Raw genomic sequence first — 15,391 nt, 5'->3', positions numbered from 1 at the left:
ACGCCAGCACCTGGTAGAGCAGGAGGACACCCGAACCTGGGGCCAGCCGCACACCTGAGAATACCGCTGGGACGAACACCCTACGTGGCTCTGAGGTCAGAGGTCGGCTCTACCGGGCCGCCTCACGTCTGTCTCTCATATTTGCCTGTTCCCAGCTCCCGCTCGCCTCGGGACATCGGAGTTTAGATCCTTGGTCCCACGGCTTGGCGAGAATGAGAGCCCCCTGCAGGGCCTGTTTTAACGCGAACTCCCAGTCCCAGCTCTGACTTGGCGGGCGGCCCACTTTGGGAGGAGCCTAAGCGGGCGGACTGCGCTACAGGGACCCTTCCGCGGAGGTGGAGAGGTTTCTTCGCGGTGCCGTTCCATCCGGCAGGCACAGAGAACGCGGCTGGTATGACTCGGGCGGTGAGTCTCAAAGTTCACCTCATTGTCATCAGTGTAACTTTCGAAAGCCGTGTGTGAGGGGGCTACCGCGACGGACCGCGCAGCTCAGAGCCCTGCTCCTCGAAGAGCCCGGCGGACCAGCGGCAGCGGCGGCTGGAAGGCCGTCAGGAATGCAGAACCTCAGGTCCCGCTCGAGAGCTGCTACGGAGTCAGAGTCTGCGCGCTAACGAGACCCCCGGGCAAGGTGTTGGTCGGTACAGACGGCCACTTTCTGGAACGGACTACAGCCTGAGGCCTCCCGCCTCTCTTGCTCCAGACCAACCCCGGCATCCACTTGTGTAATGTAGCTCTTACCCGAAACACTGGGTCCCGATGTGACGAGCGTAAAAGGGGCGTGCGCGTGTGTGTCTGTGACGGGAGAGGGAGGGACGCAGGGAAGTCGTGGCCGAGGCGGAAAGGGGACCGCACTCGAGCCGAGGGCTTGCACCTTACTCGCTGAGCGACAGAGAACCAGCCAACGTCGACAAGCGGGCAGGCGACGCGGGTGAGGTTTCACGACAGCGACGCGTGGAAACGCGGCGCACGGGCCAGAGGAGAGGACCACGCTCGCCTCCACGCCCGCTGGCTCTTGTAGCCGGTGTATCAGGGAGTGACTCTGGCTACCGTAGCTCACCCTTCGATCGGAGGCGCAGGAAACATTTAGGGCTTAAGCAATGTCTCTCTCCCACAGCACCCACATCCACGCGTACCCCAACCCAGATCTCCAGAACACCGCAGCATTCTCTGCTTCCAGGCGCGGGCCCCTCCGCATTTCAGCCCTGAACAGATTACTTCTCCGTGATGAACCAAATAAATGTTCACCGTTTATAGTCAAGCGAACTCTCTGGGATCCGATTCACCGTTGGGAAAACTGTCTGCTTTGAAAGCACACTTTTAAAACAAAAGATTAAAAGCGTAAGGAAGATATTCACAGGACACACAATAATCAAAACCAGGAAACACAATGGATCTCCTTCACACGTCTTGTCCGAGTGTTGAGGTGGAAAACGGCCACAGCGGGCAGCGGAGACAGGGATAAAATGAAAAGAGATACGGAGGGGGGACAAAAAAGTGTCACGACCTTTTTTTTTTTTTTTTAACGTTTATTTATTTTTGAGAAAGAGAGAGACAGAGCATGAACCCCCGGGGGAGGGTCAGAGAGAGAGGGAGACACAGAATCCCAAACAGGCTCCGGGCTCCGAGCCGTCAGCCCAGAGCCCGACGCTCTGGGGCCCGAAATCACGGACCGCGAGATCGTGACCTGAGCCGAAGTCGGACGCCCAACCGACTGAGCCACCCAGGCGCCCCACGACCTTTTATTATCTAGACCCAGAATCAGCTGACGTGCCGAACGGTGGATCCTGGGCAGGGGCAGAGCCAAGACGGGTTTCCTGGGTGAAAGGGGTCTGCGAGGTGCTCTGTTCTTAAAGAACAAACCACAGAAGCCATGCCCTCGACTCAAACACTGTGAGCTAGACGACAGCCCCAAGCAGGGCACCCGGATGGAGACGGGGAGACTGGCGTTGGCACACGGGGGCCAGAGATGAGGAATCACAGAGGGGCCGGCTCCAGCGAGAGGCAAGACACGTGCCCGAGGTCAGGGGAGCCTGGGGCCCCCATGAGGACCTGCACAGCCCCCTCCTGGGGTGACTGGACAAGCCAGGCCTCAACCCCCTAGCTAGGTGGACAGTCCCCACAGCAGTTGTCTCCTCGCGGGGAACACACCCCGGGAGTGGGCAAGGGGACCCCCGGGCGGGTAGGGAAGAAGAAACTAGGATCTCTGTCCGTATTTACTTTTCACCTCTATGAGACAAGAAGTTAGGTTTTGCTAAAAGTTCAAATACAAAATATAAAAGTTCAAACACGTGGCCTTCCCCCACTGCCGTCAGAGTCCCACGTCGGGCCGCATGCGAGCCGGGCGGGGGGACCAGAAGGGAGACATGGGGCGTGGGGGGGGGGTGCTATTTGCTTTCAGTGGGGTGACACACGGTGCTTTCTCTCTGTTCCCACGCACGCGGGTGTACCACTTATGTGGTTCTCGCTGAGCAAACCCTCTTAAAAGACTCTTGAAAAGGAACAGCGACCGAAGAGGAAGTCTCAGGAGGCGAGTGCGGTGAGCCATGATAGCGGACATTTCTACTCCCAGAAAAGCTTTCCGTCAGCCACACAAGGAAAAACAGTAACATCTGCTGAGAGGTGAGCCCCCAAACTCGAGATGTTTCACAAAGATACTTCACGTAGGAAATGTCCGCTCTTCACGGTGCGTGACTGTCTCTTCCTGTATAATGACGAGTGTCAAGCCACCATGGTCACAGAGGCTGCAGATCCGGAAGATGAAGACAAAAACCTCCATGATGTTTTCAGTGAGATTTAAGCCCATAAAACGCCAACTCTATACGCCTTAAGCAGCGTTCGCTAAATAGCGTCGTAAACGCTTAGGAGTCTTTTAAGAGCAAAAAACAAGTAGCATACCATCTAGAAAACACTGTTCTTCCTGCCATGGAAACATGGTGAAATGTTGAAATATTCAATGCGAATATTGAAATACTCGTGAAATGGTTGACGGGGGAAAAAAACAAACAAAAAAAAAACCATCTTATTTTGCCAGGAAGTACTACCAGGTAATAGGGAAAAAACACTGCAGAAGAAGTAACAAGAAGTTCAGGAATACACTTTTCAGTGGGGGGGCGGGGGGGGGGGGCTGGGTAAGAGGACAGATGTTTCTGGCACATCCCAGCTTACGGCGTCGCCCCAAGAACTGAAGAGTCCGGATATTAACGAAATTAAGTAGTGAGGAGGATAGAGGTCTCAAGATTAGTACGTGTTTTGACAAAGGCCATGTTTTAGGACAAACTACGTAGGTCAAGCCGTGGAGGGGGTCACCTCGGCCGGAACCTGTGTGCAAGGAGAGCCGGGTGGGCCCCACGGTAAAGGCGTCAGCAGCGGCATCCCCGGAACGCACGGACAAGGAATGCGCCCTGCCACGACGACATCGCCAATTTTATCAAATGGACACCTTGAAGACAGAACAGAATGTTCACGGTATTTTATGACAGGAAATACCCATGAAAAATATTTTGGTTCCCCTACATTTCTCTCTCTCAGGGTAAAATACTTTCGGAGGAACCGTTAACAGGCGCCTGGGTGGCTCAGCCAGTTAAGCATCGGACTTCGGCTCAGGTCACGGCCTCCTAGTTCGTGAGTTTGAGCCCCGCATCGGGCTCTGCGCTCACAGCGCGGAGCCCGCTTTGGATCCTCTGTCTCCTGCCTCTGCCCCTCCCTGACTCTCGCTCTCTCAAAAATAAATTAAAAAAAATTAAAAAGTTTTACTTGGAAATAACAGAGGAAGCCACCGCTCTCACAGGTGCAGGACGGACAGGAACGACAGCGTGTGGCCGACAGCAGCACGCGCTGTCTCTGCCCAGTACAGTGATGAAAATACTTCCAGATTCCCGTCCGTGTCCAGTGTATGTCATGTGTATCACAAGAAGTTCCTTGCAGAACTGGAAAGCGACCAGAGCCCTGAAAACCAAACGCTAGAATAAACTGAGATTAGAAGCAGACATTTCGGGGCGCCTGGGTGGCGCAGTCGGTTAAGCGTCCGACTTCAGCCAGGTCACCATCTCGCGGTCCGTGGGTTCGAGCCCCGCGTCGGGCTCTGGGCTGATGGCTCGGAGCCTGGAGCCTGTTTCCGATTCTGTGTCTCCCTCTCTCTCTGCCCCTCCCCCGTTCATGCTCTGTCTCTCTCTGTCCCAAAAATAAATAAAAAAAAAAAAAATAAAAAAAAAATAAAAAAAAAAAGAAGCAGACATTTCAATCACTCAGAAGGGATTCAAACAAGGTTTTCAAAAACAAAAAATTTCCATCACACCTCTTTCCCTTTTAGAAGTTAAGTACTTCAGGGGCGCCCGGGGGGCTCAGTCGGTCGAGCGTCCGACTTCGGCTCAGGTCACGATCTCACGGTGCGTGAGTTCGAGCCCCGCGTCGGGCTCTGTGCTGACGGCTCGGAGCCTGGAGCCTGTTTCAGATTCTGTGTCTTTCTCTCTCTGCCCGTCCCCTGCTCACTCTCTCTCTGTCTCTCTCGAAAATAAACAAGCGTCAAAAAATAAAAGAAATTAAGTATTGCGCAATTTACAGACAACAGACTGTTTCAGTCTCTCCTCTCTCACTAGCGCGTGTCTGCTGAAACGCGTAAGGTAGTATCTGGAAGGGAATCTGTTACTTATTTCCAAGCGTATCAACCAGTGTTTGGGGTGGGGGCTCCCAGAGATGAGAGAGGGCCCTTCAACGGGCAGGCGGCGGGGAGGGAGAAAGACCACGAGGTGCGTGGAGGGCACGCGCAGGGCCAAAAGCGCAGACCTCGCGACCCACACGTGGAGGGGTCCAGGAAGGCCGTGAAACCACAGCAACAGAGACCGCGTTCTAGAAGAATCCGACCCGGGGACAACGCTGAAGGGGCAGAATCTCGGCAGCAGATCGGGACCAGCGTATAAGGCAGCAAGGGCACGAGACAGGGAGCCCGCATGCCAGTTCCTCTGTCAGGAGGGGCTTACTGGAGTTTATCCTGTGCTGGGGACTGCGGCGAACCCCACATGCCACAGAGAACCCGCCCGCGAGGAGCTCATCGGCTCACGAGGAAGCAAGCGTGCAAACGCGTGATCTGATTAAAATGCAGCGTAACTAAAAAAATAAAAAATAAATAAAATAAAATAAAATGCAGCGTAACTGAATTCGTGATCTCTGCGGGAAACACGGAGAATGGGGCCAGGAACCGAGTTGTGCAACAGGCCGTCCACACCTAGACCCGCCCACGCTCATCACTGTCCTGGCTGCGCATGCACTGTTCTTACTGACGTCTGCTGGGCGGACTAGAGCCGGACAGAGGTGACCTTCTAGTTAAATGACACACGCTTCTAGAGAACAGGCAGCCGTCGGAGACAGACGCCGGGGCTCCAACGTGTCTCCAGTTCCCCAAGGCTAAGAACCGTCTCTGCTCAGATCTAGCGGCCGCTCCTCCCACACCGGGGCTGCCCCTCACCACGCCCCTTATCGTGCTGGCTCGTCCCCGGGTTTGAGGCCTGTCCTCAGTGTCTGAGTCTGCCCTGAAGGGAGCCACCTGCAGCCTCGGGGTGCTCCCTTCCCAATACCCTCTGCACGATGACCCCTGCCCATTCCCGGTCACCAGGGCCACCCTTCCCAGGCGGGAGACCCTTTCCCAAATCTCACCAATCTCACGTTTTAAAGTATTTTTACTTTTGTGCATAAAACACAAGTCATATGCTATTGTCCAAAGAATATGGATCCATGTTTTAAGTGAAACCTTTCTGGATGTTTAATTAACTCATTCAAAAAAATCCTCAAACACGGACTATACGTGCAGGTGTCCGCTAAGTATGAGTGACGGTATCACCCTCCCCTCCGGAGCCGTCTGAAGGGACACACATGTCAACATGACAAGGAGGACAGTGACCAGGGGGTTTACACAAGTGCAGGAGGTGCTAACTCTGTCCGGGGCCTGGGGGAAGGCCTCACGGGAGAGGGGGTCTTGGGGGGGGAAGGCCTCACGGGAGAAAGGGCCTGGCGGGAGGGGAAGGCCTCACGGGAGAGGGGGCCTGGGGGGGGGGGGGGGGGGGGCGGGGGGGGGGGGGGGGGGGGGGGGGGGGGGGGGACCTCACGGGAGACGGGGCCTGGTGGGGGGAGGCCTCACGGAGAGGGGGCCTGGGGGTCCTGAATGATAGGCAGGAGTTCCGGGTTGGACAAAAGAAGAAAGGCCAGAGGAGAGAGCACACTCACCAGGTATAAGGGGCAGGAGAGGCCCGTGTCGCTCGGGGACGTGCACAGACGTTTGTGCCGGCCGGCCGGGGGCTTCGCACGGAGAAGCCACCTGGCCGTTACCCCGTGGGCCCCAAACAGCCACCGAAAGGCTCCAAGCAGGGCCACCTCCCGATCACATCCGTGTTCTGTGAGGTCACGTGGACCGTGGTTAGAGACATAAAGTGGAGTGCTAAGAGCCCGGACAGAAGGGACGACAGGACAACGGAGGGGAGGGGACGGACACACGCTCCACAGGACCCCGCACGTGCTGGGCGCCGGGTGTGAGAGCGGCGTCTAGGAAGCCGCCCAAATCTTCCCTCGCTGTGATGCCATCTGCCAGCTCCCAGCCCGCAGCAAACTTCATTTCCAAAGCAGACACCGCAAGCAAACACACAATTTCTGACTGACAGGATATCAGATCTTAGACTCGGAAGGGACCGACGCACGGCACAGCAGAGACGGAACTAAAGTATTTAAATCACAAAAGGTCTCGGTCCACGAACCATCAAAAGCCACAAAGTGTCAGACGTAAAATCTCAGGGTGAGCAAATGCAGTCATGATGAAGTGCTAGAATATTCTTGGGGAACTCTGTATGCAGAGCAAACCCCAACAAAGCAATTAGCAGCTGCCTAGTCTCCCGCGCCCGCCCACCAAAGACTGTCCAGTCCAGACAGGGCTCGCTGAAACCGGGTGTGGGCTGGGGGAGGGGGGGGTCTACCTTCCGGGCGCCCCGAGCCGGACACAGGTCCTCACACACATCTAGCCTAAGCTGCAGAGCGGAAAGATCAGCCCGCCACGCCGACGGCAGGAAGTTACGCGGAAGGAACATCACGCGTGACAGCCTCCACTTTAAGTAACGTGCCACTATTGGTTTTGGAAGATGCTTTAATGTGAGGCGTTTGCAATTCCACTAGAAACAATGCAGTCCATATTCACCATCAGTGGGCAAAACGCACGCTACCTCGTGACGAGGGGAAACACGTATTCTGCTTTTCTCCGGGCCGCAGGCATCGGGATCTACGTGGAGTCTTCGTAAAGGACTTCATCCACCCTCACGTCGTGTTCGTCCACGGGGACCCGGAGGCACATCTGTTCTCGGAACGCCAAGGCCACGGTGTAGGGCTTCGAGTCCCGCTGCTGCAGACAGCGCGTCAGGTAGGAGTCGTAGTAGCCCTTGCCCCTCCCCAGCCGGTTGCCATGCTTGTCAAACCCAAGACCCGGCACAAAGATGAGATCAAGTCCCCCTGTGGAAGAGACGAACACACAGAAGAGCGTTAACAGTTTCCGAAAGCGACGGACCACTCGCGGATCTGGTTCCTGCTTTCGGATGGCGTCTAGCCTCTCTCCGATTTCTAAATTTTATTTTTTTTATGTTTATTTCTGAGACAGAGAGACAGAGCGTGAGCGGGGGAGGGGCAGAGAGAGGGGGAGACACAGAATCGGAAGCAGGCTCCAGGCTCCGAGCCGTCCGCACAGAGCCTGATGCGGGGCTCGAACTCACGGACCAAGAGATCATGACCTGAGCTGAAGTCAGTCGCTCAACCGACTGAGCCACCCAGGCACCCCCCTCTCTCTGATTTCTAAAGAAATATATGAGCACTCTAGGAAACCCAACAAGCACAGGGTCAAAGAAGGAAATAAAAATTACTCGGCAATTCAGTTAAGTCCGTCAATCATCCCTCCGACGCCCTTCTGTGTGTACCCTCAACAACATGGGTTTGAACTGTGGAAAGTCCACTGTTACGTGGCTTTTCCCAATATGGTCCTGTACTGCAGATGTATTTTCTCGTCCTTACAGTTTCTTTTTTTTAATGTTTATTTTTGAGAGAGAGAGAGAGCACAAGCAGGGTGGGGGCAGAGAGGGAGACACAGAATCCGAAGCAGGCTCCAGGCTCTGAGCTGTCAGCACAGAGCACGATGCGGGGCTCGAACCCACGAACGATGAGATCATGATCTGAGCTGAAGTCGGACACTTAGCCGACTGAGCCGCCCAGGAGCCCCACTTCCTTACGGTTTCTTAATTATGACTTAATGACTTCCTTATGACTTTCTCTTCTCTGGCTTATTTTACTGTACGGAAACAGTACATAATGCACACAGAACATGCGATAACTGTGTCATCACAAGGCTTCTGGTCAACAGCATGCTGTGAGAAGGTAGCTTTTGGAAGAGTCAAAAGTTGTATGTGTTTTCAACTGTGTGTAGAGGTCAGCGCCCCTAACCCTCGAGTAGTTCAAGGGTCAACTGTAAGTACAAAAATGCAGATTCCCAGACCCCATCCACACCTAAAGAGAAGTCCATGGATGGGGCCTAAGAACTTTTTTCCTTTCTTCTTTTAAGTGTCCGTACGATCCTACATGCCTCCCAGGCTAGGGGGCCCATGTCCCAGGAGGGGCAAGAGAGGGTCAGAAAAAAGCCAGAAAGGACAGAGCTGCTCCCCAGGGCAGTGGGCAGGAAGAGGGCCACGCCACCTGCAAATTTCATTGCCCTCCCACCGGAGAGGCAAGGCCTGCCTGGTCGTCCGGTTTCCCCGGCTTCACGTGACCGCAGGCTTTGGCCTACCAGGGGTGCTCCAAAGGTATGAAATGGGTCCCCGTAACGGCCCTCTGGCTGGAACCTTCCCAGGGACCACAGGGATCAGAGCCGGCCACGGCGTCATCAAGACCGAGCAGGCTGGGGCTCAGGCTGGAAGGCGGGGTCCTCGAGGCTGTAAAGACCCGGCCACGGGGGAAGGTGTGAGGGGGTCTCATGAAGAAGGCGGCAAGGACCATGAGGTGGAGAATCTCCAAGGGCTCGCAAGGCCCACGGAAGGGTCCCCGCGGCCTCGTCCAGGGAGACTGACGGATCCGTGCTGCTCCAGAGCCACCCCACGGGTCCAACTCAGGGGCGTGCCGGGGACCCTCCCGTACTGGTCCTCGGCCTCCGGAAGGGCGTCCAGGGCTTGCCTTGACCCCTTCCGCAGCACTGCTGCCGGGAACACACCAGGGTTGGAAGCCACGAACCGTCTGAACAGGGTGTCGGGAGCAGGGACGTCCAGACGGCAGCCGGCCCGGCCCCCACGGCCAACAGCCGCTCTGCCCCCTGCGGAGCCACGAGGTGCACTTGGCTTCTCTCTGGCTCCCAGCCCACACCCACCGGGCCACACCCGCCGAACTCTAGCAGAGCCCGGCTCCGAGGACGGCCGTGTCCTTCTGTCCCTCCGCACAAACCTGCCGGTCTGTTCCCATCCAAACTCGCGGAGAGGCCCCGGTCACTGACCGTTACCTTTCTCCTGTTGTGCACTTACACTTGGCTCCCCCCGTGTCCCTTCTTGTTGCCAGACCACCCTCGGGCTGCAAGCTGCGCTCTGTCGTCTATACTTAGGACGCACGCACACTCGTCCTTTCCGGGCTTCCTGCCTCTTCACAGCGCGTCCAGGTGCCTTGTGTGAAGCACCCCCAGGGGACGCGCTTCCTCCCCTTCAGGAGCTGGGGGTTAGTTAGCACGTGTGCAGCACCCAATCAGACACAACACAGCCACCTCCGCCAACTGCCCGAAGGCAACGGAGACGGGAAGTGCTGGAGACCTCAGCAGAGAGGCGCCCGGCTGGCCGGGCGGTCAGGGGAGGATCCACGCGAACCCTGCCTTGAGCCGGGTTTTCGAGGACGTGTCCGAGTTGGGTCTGTGGAGATTTCAGAAAGGGAAGGCTGGCAGGGGCGGAGTGATGCGGAGGGAGTAAGTAGGGCAGGAGGCTCACACAGAGGGGCAGCAGAGAGCGTTGAGTGTGGACTCGGCCCGGTAGCGGCACGGAGGTTCCAGAGGTAAAGACAAAGCGATCCCTCCAGCTTCAGACAGCAAACAACCCGATTACGGGAAGGACAGAGGCCTTGAGCAGACGCTTCTCCAGGGAAGGCCAGCGCTGGCCCACAGGTGCATGACTTCTGTGTATCAACCTTGTACCCTGGGACTTTACCAAATTCCTTCACAGGTCCCAGTAGATGCTCAGTGGAGTCTTCGGGATTTTCTGCGTATAGCATCGTATCATCTCCGGAGACAGTTTTGCCTCTTCTTTACCAATTTGGATGCCTTTTACTCCTTTTTCTTGTCTGCGTGCTGCAGCCAGGACTCCCAGTCCTGTCTTGAACAGTGAGAGTGGACATCGCTGCCTTGTTCCTGACCTTAGGGGAACAGCTCCCAGGTTTCCCCACTGAGGATGATGTTGGCTATGGGTTTTTCATACACGGCCTGTGTCGTGTTGAGGAATGTTCCCTCTAACCCTACTTTGTTGAGCGTTTTTACCACGACTGGATGTTGTACTTTGTCACATGCTTTTTCTGCAGCTGAGATGATCATATGGTTTTTATCCCTCGTTCTGTTAATGGGGTGCACCCTGTGGCCTGCTTTGCAAATACTGAGCCATTCTTGGATCCCTGGAACAAGTCTCACTTGATCTTGGTGAATAACCCACTTAATGTGCTGTTGAATATGGCTCACTAATATTTTGTTGAGGGATTTTGCTTCTATGTTCATCGAGGACATTGGTCTGTAATTTTCTATTTTTGTAGTATCTTTGCCTGGTTTTATTATCTGGGTGATGCTGACCTCTCGGAAGAATGAATTCGGAAGGTTTCCTCCCTCTTTTTCTTTGTGGGATAGTTTCAGGAGAACTCTTTAAATGCTTGGTAGAATTGGCCTGTGATCCACCTGGCCCTGGCCTTTGTGTTTGTTGGGGAGTTTTTTGATCAGTGATGTAATTTTGTTACCAATAACTAACTGTGCACATTTCCTATGTCTCCTGATTCCGTTTTGGAGCCAACGGGCACAGAGTAGGATGCTCAACGTCACTCATCGTCAGGGAAACGCAAATCCACACCGCCACGAGACACCACCTCACACCTGCTAGGACGTCCGTTAAAAAGAGAAACGGCAGAATATGTAAGTGTTGGTGAGGCCGTGGGAGACACTGGAACCCTCGTATACTGCTGCTGGGAATATAAAAAGGTACAGCTGCAATGGAAAACAGCACAGAGTCTCCTTAAAACATTAGAAGAACATCTAGCCGCCCACTTCTGCGGTATTTAGCCAAAGGAAAAAACCCCGAAATCGGGGTCTTGAAGAGGTGCTTGCACCCCCGTGTCCAGAGCAGCACCACTGACAACAGTTAAGAGCTAGAAACCCCTAATGCCGGCTGACGGACAAAAGGATAAACGAACCGCGGCCCGGCGCTGGAATACTACTCAGCCGTGAAAAAGGAAGACCCGCCACCTGCCGCAACCTGGAAGAAGCCGGAGGACATCGGGTCCAGAGAGATACGCCAGGCGCAGAGGGACAGATGCTCAAGATTCTGCTCACGGGAGGCGTCTGAAGGAGCCAGGCTCACGGCAGCGGGGCGCACAAGGGTGCTGCCAGAGGCTGGGAGGAGAAACGGGGCCGCCGTGCGGAGTGCGGAAGTTCCGGCTGCGCAGGGTGAGAGACGCAGCCGAGGCCACAGTTAACGCGGACCGCACGCTTACACTTCTGTTAAGGGGGAAGATCTCGTGTCATGTGTTATTTACCACATTAAAAAAAAAAAAAAAACAGGGCGCCTGGGCGGCTCAGTCGGTTAAGCACCTGACTCTCGATTTCGGCTCAGGTCATGATCTCACATGATCTTTCGTGAGTTCGAGTCCCGCGTCGGGCTCTGTGCTGACAGTGTGGAGCCCGCCTGGAGTTCTCTCCCCGTCTCTCTGCCTCTTTCTCTCTCTCTTTCCAAAATAAAATCTTAAAAATGTTATTAAGAAAAGGCAAAGCCTCAAAGGGAAAACCAAGAGAAGATGGGTGCTTCCACCAAGTGAACAAAGAAGAGAGACAGAGGGAGAGAAGGCAGAATTCCAGCGCGTCGCCCCCGGCGGCTGGAGGAGGAGAAGGCAGAGAGGGGACAGAAAGGCAGGAAAACAACTTCCTGGAGTCAGCCGAGGCTCAGCCGGTCTCGCTCGCTCTCGCCAGGTGGGGGGAGCTTCTCCACTTGGAATGACTTTGAGCCAGCGCTTCCCTTAGAGCCGGCTCTCGCACGCTCTCTCAGCTCCGGGTGCGGAAGGAAACCGGGGCGGGGGGATGTCAGAGCACGGGGTCAACAAACTCCCCGTGAGGGGCCAGAGACAAAGTAGTTCAGGCTTCACGGGCCACGGGGTCTGTGTCACAACGACTCGGCTCTGCCAGGTGCCACGAGAGCGGCCACGGAAGACGCGAACCCGGGCGGGCGTGGCTGTGCTCCCGTAACGTTCTACCCGCAGAGACAGGCGGCGGGCCGGGTCTGGCGGCAGGCTGCGGGGTGCTGCCGCGTCGTAGGGCACGAGCAAAGATATTCAGGAGGAAGGGAGCGGAGCGCTGGCAGGAAGGGCGAGGGGGGCCGGGAAAACGTCTATCAGATTGGGCGCAGGAGGAAATCGCTGGGGCGAGGGCGCGCTCAGCGGGCAGTGAGGACAGACACTGAGCTGCAGGATCTCCGTCGACAAAGAAGCGGAACCAGGCCCTGAAGGAAAACGCCGGAGGGGGACTCGGCCGGTGCCAGTACCTGCTCTCAGCCCCGAACGCACGAAGCCAGCACCGAGCATTCAGGCCACCTTCACAAAATGTCGTTCTGAGCTCTGGCCAAGGGGGCAGCAGCTAAGCCCCACCCCCCTCGGGCACCCTGACCTCAGACCGCCGTCCCGGGCTGCTCAGAGCATCCTGTCGGCCCGCCCAGCTCCCTCTGCCCCAACCCTGCTGCAGGTGCTGAGCGTCCGAACAAGCTGTGCAGATCGAACTCCAGCCTCATGGGCGTCTATCCCCCCCCCCCTTCCTGCGGGTCCGGGACTGCGGATCCACCCCCAGGGCCCCCACGCGGCTGGCAGGGCGCTCACCTCCACCTGTCGCTCTGTGGGTGCCGGTTCCCCCGCACGTCCAGCCGGGCGCCCGCCGCCTGGCCCCGCTGGCCCCGTCCTCACTCGTCTCTCTCAGAGACCTTTAGTCCACCACAGTGGCTTAAAGACAACGCCCAAACTCCCTGACCAGGTGGGTACCCCCGCCTTCACCACCACCACCCCCCCCCACCGCTCCCACGGCCGCAAGGCCTCCCGCCTGCAGGGGCCACCGGTCTTTGTATCTACCTGTCTGGTCCCCACATCATCACGTCAACAAGCCTCAGCTAGACGCCACGCAGCCCTCCCTGCACGTGAGATTTGGTGCGACCAGCTCTTGTCCTACGCGGTGACACGGCCCCGGTCCGTTAAGGAGGAAGGGTCCGGGGCACCCGGGTGGCTCAGTCGCTTGACCCTCTGACTTCGGCTCAGGTCACGATCTCACGGTTCGTGGGTTCGGGCCCCGCGTAGGACTCACTCCCGTGAGCACGGAGTCCACTTTGGATCTTTTGTTCCCCCCTCTGCTCCTCCCCCGCTTGTGCCCTCGCAAGAATAAGTAAAACATTAAAAATTTTAAAAGATTGATAATAATAAAAAAAGAGGAGGAGGAATCCTTTCCCCACCTTCTGGGAACTGTTTTCTCCTTTCCCCAGAGGGATACTAGTTCGGTTCTGTTTACCGGGAAAGAAAGAACAGTAACAGGTAGAGACCCAGCAGAGGGCTTGCTGTCCAGGTGGATGGTGACTCAGCACACACCGTTCCTGCTGCTAAAGGTTCGAGTGGGGTCCGGCAAAGGGACGGAGGGACATGGGAAAGGCACGTGTCGAGGGGCCGAGCGTGCAGGCTGCCGGACAGGGTGCCCGGGCCGTGTCCCGGCACCGGTACCCGGCAGCGACGAAGCATCACTCAGAGCCACCCTGACCTGCCGTCGAAGACAGATGGGCGTATGCGAACGTAGAGTCCCCCAGCTGTCATAACCAGCTGCCGCATGCACCCCCCGAGGCCCCGCAGCCAATCACGGAGACACGCACACTGGCATCCGACACGCTTCTGGAACACGAGGCGGCTGGGACCGTCAGACACAGTCAAGACAGCGCACACAGCACAACTCTCAGAAATCAGTCCCATACCCCCTGGGCTCACGTCGGGGTTGCCTCAGAAACCACAGACGGGGGCACGGCCGCTTGACTCCCTCGTCGTGGTAGGAGCGTAGAGCAGGGGAATAAACCATTTTCGTGATCACAGGCGTCACAAATACTCAACTTGCGATTACATTTAAAAGTTGGGTTTTTTGAACATTTCTTTCCCTACAATTCCGTACCACTCTGAAAGAGTATTTGACTGAATCAGCTAAGGCAGACAGCCATTTCTTTAATTCCACTGCAAATGCACCTTCATTGCTTCTGCTGTGTTTGGTCACAATGGGTTTCGGCCATTTGGGAATCCCCTCGTAGAGGCAAATGTGTAAAACACAGAATCAAAAGATGTAAAAATCATCCTCGAAAGACACAAACTGTCGTGTGACTGGTCGTTTCTGTGTTGTTCCTCTAAGATCCTTTCTTTGAACACAGGACCTGACTGACGTTTGTGTCAAAACACAGGGACTACAAGTGTCGTGACAGTACCAGGTACAGAAGGAAGCCACGTGCAGGGTTGTGCCCAGGCATGACCGGTCACCACTAGTCCGCTAACTAGGCATTCACGTCATAAGACAATCTCGGCAAGCCTTATATTTACACCTAGGTGTTTCTGAGTTCAAGGCTTTCAGCTAGCCCTGTGAAATGCACTCTGTGTTGAAATGGAGAAAGTAGAGATGGCAGGAATTTAGACCCTTCCAGAAAAGGCTAGAGATGCAGGAATAGTATATGGGGACTTAGCTGCTGGGAGCCTCAGCAATGGCGTCCTCCACCCACCCAATCCGGAGAGCCCCCCTCCCTCCCCCCACCCAACCTGGAGAGCCCCCCTCCCCGCGCCCCCAACCCAGAGAGCCCCCTTCCTCCCCACCCACCCAACCCGGAGAGCCTCCCTCCCCACCCCCCCCAAACCCAGAGAGCCCCCTTCTTCCCCACCCACCCAACCCGGAGAGCCTCCCTCCCCCCCCACGCCCACCACCAAACCCTGAGAGCCCCCCTCCCCGCCCTCCCAACCCAGAGAGCCCCCTTCCTCCCCACCCACCCAATCCAGAGAGACTCCCTCCCTCCCCCACCCAACCTGGAGAGTCCCCCTCCCCGCCCCCCTAACCCGGAGAGTCCCCCTCCCCGCCCCCCCAACCTGGAGAGTTCCCCTCCCCACCCCC

General features: G+C 56.4%; 1 protein-coding gene across 1 annotated transcript in view; it reads right to left on the bottom strand.

Moving 5' to 3' along the window:
* Positions 1-7,184: 7,184 nt before the first annotated feature.
* MTHFS (methenyltetrahydrofolate synthetase) overlaps positions 7,185-15,391 on the bottom strand; it is a 37,730-nt gene continuing 29,523 nt past the window's right edge. Inside the window, exon 3 of the mRNA XM_049614375.1 lies at positions 7,185-7,482. Within this exon, the coding sequence (XP_049470332.1) occupies positions 7,256-7,482 (227 nt within the window). The 3' untranslated portion in view covers positions 7,185-7,255. The remainder of the gene's footprint in view (positions 7,483-15,391) is intronic.

The sequence above is a fragment of the Panthera uncia genome, assembly GCF_023721935.1.
Source record: "Panthera uncia isolate 11264 chromosome B3 unlocalized genomic scaffold, Puncia_PCG_1.0 HiC_scaffold_2, whole genome shotgun sequence".
NCBI classification, from domain to species: domain Eukaryota; kingdom Metazoa; phylum Chordata; class Mammalia; order Carnivora; family Felidae; genus Panthera; species Panthera uncia.
This window is presented reverse-complemented; position numbering and strand designations above follow the sequence as displayed.